Raw genomic sequence first — 12194 nt, 5'->3', positions numbered from 1 at the left:
ATTTATCTCAAGTTGGAGGCCTCTGCTCTTTCCGCACCTCAACAGAAGGCCAGGCGGGGTAGATCTTGGCCACCCAGGTCTGCGCAGATCTGGTTTGACTCCTGCCCTGCTCCCTTGCTCTTTAGCTCTTGCTCTTGAGCTACTTCTCTCTCTAGGCATTACCTGGGCCTGGAAACTGGAGGGTCACACTTACTTGTGGATTTACCAGGGGGTTTAGTGGGATACTGGGTGCCAAATGCCTGCCAGCCCTGTTTTACTTCTCTGGCTCCTGCCCAGTCTCCTCTCTGGTCCTTCTCACCACCAGACAAGCTCAGTCCTCGAGCCTCCTCTCCTCCATCACCACACACGCCTTGGGGACCCACCCAGCCTCACAGCTCTAACTCATCTCTATGCCCTTGACCTCCCACGCTCCTCAAGCTGTTTGTGGGTCACATCCCAGGCCTAACTCCTGACTTAACCTCAGATCTGCTTGGATGACTGCCATAGTCTGGCTGGGCACAAATAACCGGGAGGTCACGAGCCACTTGTAGGTTCAAACAGGAACTAACTTTATTCGAGAACTCAATGGGAACTCAACGGGGATTCCATGAGAACTCAAAAGTAGCGGGCACCCCAGGTAGCAGGAGCCGCCTTATTGCCGGACAGCAGAGGTTTATATACACAACTGAATACACAGCTTGTTTCAATTTAGCATCATCGGTTACAGCAATCAGTCATTATCTTAATAATTATACACAGCTTAACTTAATTATCATCATCTTAATGGCTTGCTGGCGCTACCCCTCAACCACTCCTTCTGGCAAAATGCCAGGCACCATCTTGACTTGGTTGTGGCTCTCAACAGATGGCCCCACTTTGGTGGACAATACCCTGTCCTTCTAGTTGCTCAGACAAAACACCACGGAGCCAACGTGCCGTTCTTCTCTCCCACTCTCTCACATCCATCACTCAACAGATCCCACTGCTTTTCCTTCAGCAGCCTCTAACTCAGCCACGTCCATCACCCTGACTGGCCAGTCTGGTCCCAGCCAGTACCACCTTGGTCCTAGGTGACTAAAAAACCCTCTCAACTCATCTTTGTGTGCAGACCTGCCCTCATAGAGTCAGCAGCAGCCAGGGGATCCTGGAGAAATGTCAAATCATATCCTGCTCTACCGGGTCCCTCCAAGCCTCCCATTTCAGCCACTTCAAAGAAACCTCTTATAAAGCACCTCGAGTTCCAGCTCCCCACCACCTCCCAAGTCCATCACCACCTACTCTGCTCCCACCACAGTGTCCTGTTGCTCTATTAACAAGCCCAGGACCCTCCCACCTGCCCTCAGGCCCTCGTATCTGCTGTTCCCTCCGCCTGGATGCTATTCCCCTGACACCCACCTAGTTCACTCCCCATCCCCTTAGGCATCTTCACCTAACCATGGAGCACCTCCGTCTCTCCAACTCTCCCAGCACCTCTAGATTCTTGATTTTTAAAAAATGTTTTCAACATATACATAACATAAAATTTATTATTTCCATCTATTGTTTTCAGTTCCAGGAATTAAACCCAGAAGGGACAGAATTCTACCACTGAGCTACGACCCCAGCCCCTTTTTTTTTTTTAAAGACAGGGTCTTGCTAAGTTGTTGAGACTGACCTTCAACATGCAATCCTCCTGCCTCAGCCTCCTGAGTAGTTGGGATTACAGGTGTGTACCACACTCCACTTATTTCAACCATTTTGAGCATACAGTTCTGTGGTGCTAAGTACACCATGCAACCATCACCAGCTTAGAACTTTTTCATCTTCCCACACTGAAACTCTGCACCCATTAAACAATAACTTTCCATTCTCATTTCCCCTTAGAACCTGGAAATGGCCTCTCTGCTTTCTATCCCATGAATTTGATGACTGTAGATATTTCAAACAGATAGAATCCTACAGCATTCGTCCTCTTGTGACTAGCTTATTGTCCTTAGTATAAGGTCTTCAAGATTCATCCATGTTGTAGCAGGCATCAAATTTTTCTTCTTCTTAAGGCCAAACAATGTCCACTGTAGGTCTGTATATACACCATATTCAGTTCATCCATGCATCTGTTGATAGACAATTCTGTTGTTTCCATCTTTGGGCCATTGTGAATAATGCTACTGTTAACATGGTAATACAAATATCTGTTTGAGTCCCTAATTTTATTCTTTGGGATATGTACCAATAAATGGAATGTCTGGGTCATCAGCAATTCTGCGTTTAATTGTTTAAGGAAATGCCACATTGTCTTGCCCAGAGGCTACACTGTTTATAGTTCCACCAAGGCACTGGCAATGTGCCAGGGTCCCAGTTAGCCACATCCTCTCCAACCCTTGCTGGCTGCTGCTGCTGCTGCTATTGCTTCCTTACACTGCCGTCCTAATGGGTGTGGGTGGTATCTCCTCGTGGTCATCATTTGTATTTCCCTAATGATCTGTGATGTTGAGCACCGTTTCGTGTGTTTATTGGTCGTTTGTACATCTGCCCTGCAGGAATCTCTCTTCAAGTCCTTAGACTGTTTTTAAATCTGGTTATTTATTGTTGTTGCCCTTGTTGTTGCCTTGTTGTTCAATATACTCCAGACATCAATCCTTTATGGGATGTCTGATTTGCAAACATTGTCTTTTCACTCTGTTAGACTGTTTTGTGTGGCTATCACACAATACCGGAGCCTGGGTAATTCATTAAGAACAGAGACTTAGTTATTACAGTACTGGAGACTGGGAGGCCCAAAGTTCAAGGGTTCACATCAAGAAAACATCTTCTTGCTGTATCATCCCATGGTGGAAGGTGGAAGGCAGAAGGACAAAAGAGCATGTGGGATGTGGAGGTAGCCAAACTCACTTTATCCGGAACCCACTGACTGCCTTAACCCACTTAAGCATTATGCTGGGGCTTAAGTTTCCAACACATGAACTTTGAGGATACATTCAAACCACGGCCCCTTTGACACACAAGTTTCTAACTTTGATGTAGTCCAATTCATTTTTTAGACAAATTTTTATTAAATTTTTTTCTAAAATTGTTTAAAATAAGTTTATCTTTAAAAACATGTTTTTGTTTCTATCAAAGAAACCACTGCCACACCCAATGGGTTTTTTGTAATAGGTTATTAGCTTTAGTCTAACATTTAAGTCTTTAATATATTATTTTTTGTTTTGGTTGTCAATGGACCTTTATTTTTATTTATTTATATGTGATGTTGAGAATCGAACCCAGTGCCTCACACATGCTAGGCAAGTGCGCTACCATTGAACCACAACCTTAGCCCACATAATCTATTTTTTAAATATTTACTTTTTAGTTATAGGTGAACACAATATCTTTATTTTTATTCTATGTGGTGCTGAAGATCAAACCCAGTGCCACACGCATGCTAGGCAAGCACTCCATCTCTGAGCCCCAGCCCCAGCCCAAATCTTTAATCTATTTTGAGTTAATTTTTGTATATGGAGCATAGACCATTACAGTTGTCCCAGCACCATTTGTTGATAATATTTCCTTTCTTTATTGAATGGTCTTGGCACCCTTCTCAGAAGTGATCAACCATATATGTAAGGCTTTCTTTCTGGTGTTCTTTAACTATTCCATTGTTCTATATTTTTGTGTTTATGTCAGTACCATATTGTTTCAATTACTATAGCTTTGTACTAAGTTTTGGAGGTTCCACTATTTGAAGTGTGGAACCTCTAAATTGTTTTCTTTTTGAGGACTGTTTTGTTTCTTCAGGGTCCCTTAAGATTCCAGAAGAATTTTAGAATTTAGGATGGATTTTTCTATTTCTGGAAAAAAAAAGTATTGCACTGACTCTGTTGTTTACAGACATCTTAACAATAGTATCTTCTAATCTATGAACATGGGATGCCTCTCTATTTGTTTGTGTCTTGTTCAATTACTTCACCAATATTTTATAGTTCTCAATATATAAGCCTTTCTTCTCATTTGTTAAGTTTGTCCCTCAGTATTTTATTCTTTTTGAGCTACTATAAATATAATTGTTTTCAGTTTCCTTTCAATAGTTCATCATTAGTATATAGAAATTCAACTTATTTCTGTATGTTGATTTTTATCCTGCGCGTTTCATGAATTCATTTATTAGTTCTAAAAGGGTCTTTTTTTTGGAATTATTGGGCTCTTCTATATATAAGAACATATATCATCTGACAACAGAGAAAACTTACTTTTATTCTTTCTAATTTATTATATTTGATTTTTATCCACAGTATCTATCACTGATATGCCACAAATGTATTGTTTATTAGTTTATTGTCTGTCTCTTCCCCCACAAAAATGTAAGTTCCACAAGGACAGGTATTTTTGCCTGCATTTTTCAGTGTCCTTTGAACAATTCCTGGCTCATGTAAGAGCTCAATAAATATTTGTAAAATTAATGAATCGCTTCACCTGGCACATAGAAAGGACATAGAAGATGATAAGCAAATGATATTATTGACATAATATTTCACTGCAAGAGTGATAATTAAGCCTTAAAAATAAAATATTTAATTGTGCAGAATAATTGCAGTGTCAAAGAATAAATAACACCACGATTCCAGCTGCACTGGAGTCCTTGGGAAGGTCCCAAATCACTCCTTGGTGTGCCCTTTTAAGTAATCTCTTTGGCCATCACAGATGACAACACAGTTTGGTTGCCAATCTACACAGAGGGACTTCTATAAACAGGCCACTCCATCCTGTCATCTCCACTCAAATCCTTCAAATATCCCATGGGGACAGGGCTGGCCTGGCCAGAGTCATGGCCAAGTGGCCAATGTCCAAGTTTTTAGAGCTGGAGCTGGGACAGAGACTCCTGCCAAAGGCAGCAAATAGGACCAAGATCTAGGGCAGCCTGTCACAGCCCACTAGGAAAAGTCTGGGTTCCAGGACAAACAGAAGCCAGAGGGCCAAGGAGGAAGCCAAGGCCAGGGCAACAGAGCCAAGAGCTGAGTAAGCAGGTCAAGACCAGAACGGGAGTCGGGTTGGGAGGAGGTGTGCATGGCCAGGTCTGCAGGGTCAGCGGGGGCTGGCACTGGTATCTGTGAGCAATAGGGTGGGGGCTGGTGGGACGGGCTGCCATGAATGACCAGTGACAGACAGGTGTCCTCAGACTCTTGGCATGTTTCCTGATCAGCTAAGTTTCTGCAATACAATGAAAGCTCAAATTTAAATGGTTCCTGGGAAAAGTTATTTCTTTTCTCAGAGATTAATCAGGAAAGCTTTTGGTAGTGAGCTGACCTTAGAATATTATTCCACCTTTGATCTGATCACCTACCTGATTGATGCCTCTTTAAATATCTAAGTATTAAAAAAAATTCCGAGATTATCTAAAATTCTGTTCAAATATAGATAATTACAATAAGTATAATATATATGAATATATATATACATATACACACACACACACACACACACAAACACACAACCACCAATCTTCTGCTAATTCCCCTCCAAGTTGTTGAGACTGGACTTCCTGAGGAAAATGCAGATGATTTAGATCAACAGTGCTCACATTTTATGGTCCTTGGATCCCTTTACACTTAAAAACTACTGAAAATTCCGATGGGACTTTTTTTTTTTTTTTGCAGATTATATTTAGCAATTTACCAAATTAGTAATTAAAACAGAATTTTTAACTTATTTATTAATTTTTAAGCTAACAATAAATCAATTATATGTTAATATAAATGGCATAATTTTTATAAAAAATAACCATAATTTCAAAAAAGACTCAGTGAAAGGATGGTAGCATTTTACATTTTTTGCTAATTTTTTAAAGATCCAACCCAAAAGAAGATAGCTAGACTCTCGCATCTGCTTTTGCACTCAGTTTGTTGTGATATGTTGCTTTGTTTGAAGTTTATGATAAAAATACAGTGTCACATACGTATACTGTATTTGGACAGCTACTTTCCTTTCTTTCTTTTTTTTTCTTTGGTACTGGGAATTTAACCCAGGAAAACTTTACCACTGAGCTACATCCCCAGTCCTTTTTATTTTTTTATTTTGTTCAAGTTGGCTTCAAACTTACTATCCTCCTCCCTCAGCCTCCAGAGTCTTTTGGATTACAGGCATGCACCATGCCCAGCTAGACATATACTTTTCAAGTAAGGACACCCAGGGCCCTCAGACTATACTTTGAGAATCACTGGTTTAGGTAATGATATTATGCCCACAGCCATGTGGCTCATGGGTGTGTGGAAGATCAGCACTCAGAAAAGGAGAGGAGATGGTTGTGGGGGTGGGGACTTTACTGTTCACATATCTCTTCCTAACTCTTTCTACACTTGGCCAAGAGCAAGCTGACCTCAACTGGGTCCCTTGACTGGAAAGAAATGTTGACATGTCCTCCAAAAGCTCCTGTGTGAGACTATGCAGGAATGTTCAGAGGTGAAATGATTAGATCATGAGACTGGTGATCTACTCGATGGATTAATGGATTATTGGGTGGTGACTATAGGCAGACAGGTTGTGGCTGGAGGAAGTAGGTCAATGGGGGCATGACCTTGGGGATTGTATTATCCCTGGATCCTTGCACTAAAAGCTCTTTCTATGTCCTGCCTGTCTCAAACTGAGTGACTTTCCTTTACCACAACCTTCTGCCAACCTTCCCACCTCAAGCCCAAAGGTATGGAGTCAGCCCACCATGGACTGAATCTCTAAAACCATGAGCCAAAAGAATCTTTTCCTCCTCTCAATTTTTCATGTCAGGTATGTTAGTCTTAGCAGCACAAAGCTGACTAAAACAGAAACAAAGCACAGCAGTACTCAACCCCCAATACATACTGGATCATCTGGCAGATGAAAATGCTGATTTGATTGGCCTGAGCAAAAGCCTATATACAACAGGATATTCAAAAGCTCCCCAGGGGGCTCCAACACACAGCCAGGGGTGAACTCCACCAGACAGAAGCTGGCTCAGAAAGCACACTACCTAGGCTTGAACCTGGACTCTATTAGTTACATATACAACCCACTAGTTATATAACCAAGCTCGGGCCAGCCGTTCAGCTCTGGTTACCTACCTGTAAAACAGGAATACTATGAGGGATGTGGTGTAGTCACAGAAATTATCCCTTTAAAACTCAGCACTGAAACTGGCACAATGTAGGTGCTCAGTAAGCTTCAGGATGATGGTTACGGTGATGACTGAGGTAGATCTCAGCCTCTTTCAGCTTCCAGGGACAGGTATCCCTGGGAATACTGCCCACACAAGGCTCTCCAGGCAGGAGTCCCAGCTCCTGCCCCAGCACTGAAACACAAAGCAGACAACCAACCTAGTCCTCTATCTCCTTATCTGGACACGGGGAATCACAACTCTGCCCCCTCTCCGCCCCCAAGACCCAATCATGGAATCTTGAGGGGAACGAGAGAGCTCTTGGCTGATGTGCACAAAGGTGAGGTCACTACAAACAGGTGCAGGAGGAGCCGGGTGGAGTGCACCGGCTGTTCACGCTGCGTGCGTGTCGTGCATACGTGTCTGAGTGCGCACGTGTTTTTCTCTTTATGATTATTGGAACATCCCAAATCCATTACAGATGGTCAGAGGGGAAAACACAGAGTGGAAATATTTTAATGGCTTATTCTTGGCCTGTGAACTGTCCATAGAGACCTGGAACAAATGAAGCTCCCTCCTCATCTGTGCCTGAGAACGTCATCCTCCTACATCACGCGGCGCCTCCGCCTCGGAGCGCATCGGCTCACCCACAAAAATTAATTCGAAACGGGGGCCAGGGAGAGAGGGGAGGGCCTGGCTCTCTCTCTCTGGACAGCCATGACTCCATGGTTTTATTAAGAGGCGGGATGAATCATGGAACACTTCTAGAATTACTGGACGTGGACAGCTCCTCCAGCTGTTAATGGGGTGGAATTTGAGAGCCTTCGAACACAGATGTGCTGCTGAGTCCTGTGACATCTTCACGATGAGACGCGCCTGCTGTGCTGACGGCCGGTGGAGTTCCTTCAGGTTCACTGGCTCTTGAGAATTCGCATGGAGAAAGGTGCCAAATAGGCGAGGTAACTAACAGAAGGGGACCGGAGGGCCACCTAGAGCCCATCCTGCGCCTGCTCAAGGAACTGTGCCCAATCGCTGAGGACAGAAAGTGATCCCAGCCGCTTAGACCACTAGGGGAGCCATGCAAACAGGAGGATAATTGGCTTCAGGGCTCAACACGCTTCAGGGGCAGGATTACAAAAGCTAATCTTCCATATTCGGCAGGTCAGGCAGCAATTAGCAAGCCTCATGAAGGGGTCCCGGCTCTGAGCGCTGACGTGAACTTGAGCCACGGACATGTAGGGCTGGTTAAAGAAGCAGGAGCCTGGCCTTGTGCCAAGAGCTCACCCACCAGCCCTTCTCCCAGCGCCTGGGCAGGCTGGACTCGGAGAACGTGCTGGAAGCAGAGAGGGCCGGATTTTTCCTTCTAGTCTCGGTTTCATTCACAGCTACATATGTACATTCCGGCAAGAGGTGATTAGGTGGCTTGAAAATCTTTGCCAATCTGCTTGGTGTGAAAGGACATTTTAGGCTCTGCAAGCTTGCCTTACTCTTGTCATGTGGGGGGCTCTTCTGCCAGGTGGACGTCCTTGTACGCTCCTCTGGGGTGATGCCATAGTCCCCTGCCAGCCTCAAGGTGGCTAGGACATTTCAAGAGCAGGCTCATCAGGGGATCTATTCTCAGGTGGATCCCAGACACCCCTTTCCCCCGCCCAACTCTGATCTACACTCCACAGAGAAGGGTCTCCTGGGATCACCTGAATGGGGAGGAGCCACCCTTGATCCTCTGACTGTCCCTCCACCTGGCATGAAGGGGCCTGATGGATGGGGGTGGCTCCCGGACATGTCTATGCCACAGTCCACCCTCATTCTGGCCCCTCCCAATGAGACGCTGCCCCAGGAGCTTCAGTACTTTCTCCTTATGAAAAGGGGTATGTGGAGGAAGCCCCGAAACCGAATAAAATGGAAATGGACTTAAAACCTCACTAAAATAGATGGCTCCTACAGCCTCATAAAGGAAACCTTCAATCAGCATCTTCTTTCCTTCTTTCTTTATCCTGAGGCTAAAATTAGCTAAAATAATATCACTGAATTTAGAATGCAATTTTTAGACAAACTTTGGACAGTTCCAATTAAAAGCCTCTAAAATGAGTTATTTCTATTTATCATCTATTTAGACTTTATGCCTAAAATGACATGGATTTTGTGAACAAATATTTCATTACTTCTGCTGATTCTCCTGTTCCCCAGCCTGTGAGCTTAAAGAAGTGGACATGTGGACCTAAGGAAGGGGTGAGTGAGGTTCATAGGGAGCAGGGAAGAGAAGGGGTCTGCAGAAGTTGGCCCCTACCCAGTGGCCTGGTCTGTCAGCGTGTCCCAGAACAAGGTAAATGAGCTTGCATACATCACAAAAGCAAACCAAATGAAATCTCTCTCTTTCACACACACACACACACACACACACACACACACACAAGTGCGCACGCCACACCACCACATAAAATTAACAAGGACACTCACCTGTTCCTGAAATGCACGTTTTATCAGTGGATGACCCAGGATAAACTTCACTCTCTGAACTGTCAGAGCTCTCATCTCATCCAAACTCAAACCATACCTATGCAGAACAGAAACCACGGGGTTAGGACATGGCATTGCTGAGCAGAGCCTGCAGTATCCCCTGTTGGACGCTGTGTACACTGTGGGTGTGATGCAGACTGTAGAGTCAGCAAATGGCATCAACTGGAAAGGGAAAAGGGAGCATTTCCTGACACAACCATCTCAAAATAAGTCTGCAGCTCCTCCCCTCTGCAGGCCTTTAAAGATTTCAGACACATGATAGTCTGTGATGGCCCAAGAGCAGCGTTTGTGGAGATGGGGATGTGGGTGACCTGCTGTGGTTGTCATAAGGAAAGTTGCTCAGGGCAGACTTAGAAAGACCCTCCTGGACCGCCACACCGTGGAACTAACTCCAGAGTACCCCTGAGGCTCCTCTTGTCTCCTGCTGCTCCCAGATGACCACGGGGCGATGCTCTCAGTCATCCACCTCTGCCCAGCAGGCAAGCCCTGCTCAGGACGCCCTCTGGTCCAGGGAGACCTCGTCATAACGGTGGTAAAGGCTTGGGCTGTGTTGTACTGAGGCTGTCCCAGCTCCACCTGGTCCCTGTCACTCCCTTCACAGCCACCACTCTGCTGCCTGCAACCTGGAGCCTCTCCCTGCCCATCCAGTTCCTCCCCTTCACCCCTGACAAGTGTTTTCCCCCATAAGTCTCTCGCACACCTGGATGTCTACTTTTCAATGAACCTAAATTCACCAGGGAGGAGATGTCCCGTCTCTGCCATCTATAATGTTTCCATCCAAAGCAGACTCCAAGCCTGGAAGAACCTCACTCCAGTGTGAGTCCTGGCTCTGTCACTAATTGTGTGATGCTCATACTGAGAATAATTAGACATTCGAATATTCTGACCAAGATTCTCAGACAACCATCTTAACAATGATTCAGTAAGCAATCACAAATCCCCTTGAAATAAATAGGAAAAAAAATCGCATCCCCCCCAAAAAATATATATATATATATATATATCTCTGGCTGTCCCTCTGCTAGTAGTCCACATTCTCCCATAAATGTGTGTTCCCTGTTTTACCCCAGAAGCTTCACTCCCTTGAGTGTGCCCCTGCTCCCCTAAAAAAAACAACAATAACAACAAAAAACCTATGTCTCTGGAAAAAAACACAGGTTATTTAAAAAGCACAAAATGGAAATTGTAACCCAAATTAAAAATTTCACTGATGAACTTAATAGTGGGGTATAGGTAACAGAGAATAAACTATTGAACTCGATAATAGGTTGTTCTGGTGTGAATATTTGTGTTCTCTCCAAATTCATTTGTTGAATCCTAATCACTAAGGTGATGATATTAGAAGGTAGGGCTTTGGGGGAGTGATTAGATCATGGGGGTACAGCCTCCCTGAATGGCCCACATGCACTTTGGAAGGAAGCCCCAGAGAGCTGTCATGTAAGCACTTACTGAGAAGGGACTGTGAGGGACAGACCTCAGCAGGTACGAGGTCTGCCAGAACCTTGATCTTGGATTTCTAGCCTCCAGAACTATGAGAAAGAAATTTCTGTCTTTTACAAGCTTCCCATTCTAAAACATTTTGTTACAGCAGTCTGAAGAGACTAAGATGCAGATCAGTAGAATTTATCTTATTTGAGCAACAAAGAGAATATGGACTAAAAAATAAGACAAATATTTCTCAGAAACAACAGAGCCAATATCTATCTGTATTTTCAAGATTTCAAAAAGAGAAAAAAAAGTGCGGCTGGGGCTGTAGCTCAGTGCAGAGCTCTTGCCTAGCATGTGTGAGGCACTGGTTTCAATCCTTAGCACCAAATAAAAATAAACAACTAAAATATGTATCTACATCTACAGAGAGAGAGAGAGAGAGAGAGAGAGAGAGAGAGAGAGAGAGAGAGAGAAGTGAGGGTAGGACTAGAAAAGTATTATAAAATATAATGCAAAAACACTTCCAAGTAGGGCTGGGGTTGTGGCTCAGTGGTAGAGCACTTGCCTAGCGTGTGTGAGGTACTGGGTTCTATTCTCAGCATTGCATATAAATAAATAAGTAAAATAAAGGCTCATCAACAACTAAAAATATATTTTTAAAAAATACTTCCAAGTGCAGAAGAAAATATTATGAATCTACAGATTTTGGAAACTGGATAAATAACTAATTGCATACATTTGCAAGAAACCCATGCCAAGACATACCACAACCAAATTGTGAAAACTAACACACACAAAAATAGATCTTGAAGGCAGCTGAAGAGAAATGATACATTACCTGCAGGAAATACCAACTGAAATGACAGTGGACTTCTCATTGGAAAACATGGAAGACTAAAGGAAGTGGCATGACCCTTTTCTAGTACTGGAGCAAAAAAAACTGCCAAGAGCACTGGTTTATCCAGCAAGAATATCTTTCAGGAATGACAAAGCATAATAAAGACATTCTCAGACCAATGAAAATCATTTCACTAGCAATTTTTCTAGCAAAACTTACCCTTAAAAATTATGAAAGATAGTTCTCTAAACAAAAAGGAAATGTAACAGTGCCACAGTCTGGCTGGGCACAAAAATAACCTGGAGGTCACGAGCCACTTGTAGGTTCAAACAGGAACTCCTTTATTGCCTG

The 12194-nt window shown here is 43.8% G+C and overlaps 1 protein-coding gene across 2 annotated transcripts in view; it reads right to left on the bottom strand.

Annotated features, from left to right (window-relative positions):
- ACOXL (acyl-CoA oxidase like) overlaps window positions 1-9607 on the bottom strand; it is a gene marked incomplete at its 5' end in the record, with an annotated part of 295548 nt that extends 285941 nt beyond the window's left edge. Inside the window, one exon of one of the 2 annotated variants that reach the window (XM_081265193.1) lies at window positions 9518-9607. In XM_081265193.1, the coding sequence (XP_081121319.1) occupies window positions 9518-9592 (75 nt within the window). The remainder of the gene's footprint in view (window positions 1-9517) is intronic. The other variant, XM_081265194.1, reaches the window with a different exon arrangement.
- Window positions 9608-12194: the final 2587 nt, after the last annotated feature.

This window comes from Spermophilus citellus (genome assembly GCF_964194105.1).
Source record: "Spermophilus citellus genome assembly, chromosome: 13".
Classification (NCBI taxonomy): Eukaryota; Metazoa; Chordata; class Mammalia; order Rodentia; family Sciuridae; genus Spermophilus; species Spermophilus citellus.
Note: the sequence above shows the minus strand (reverse complement) of the source record. Positions and strands in the feature narration are given on the sequence as shown.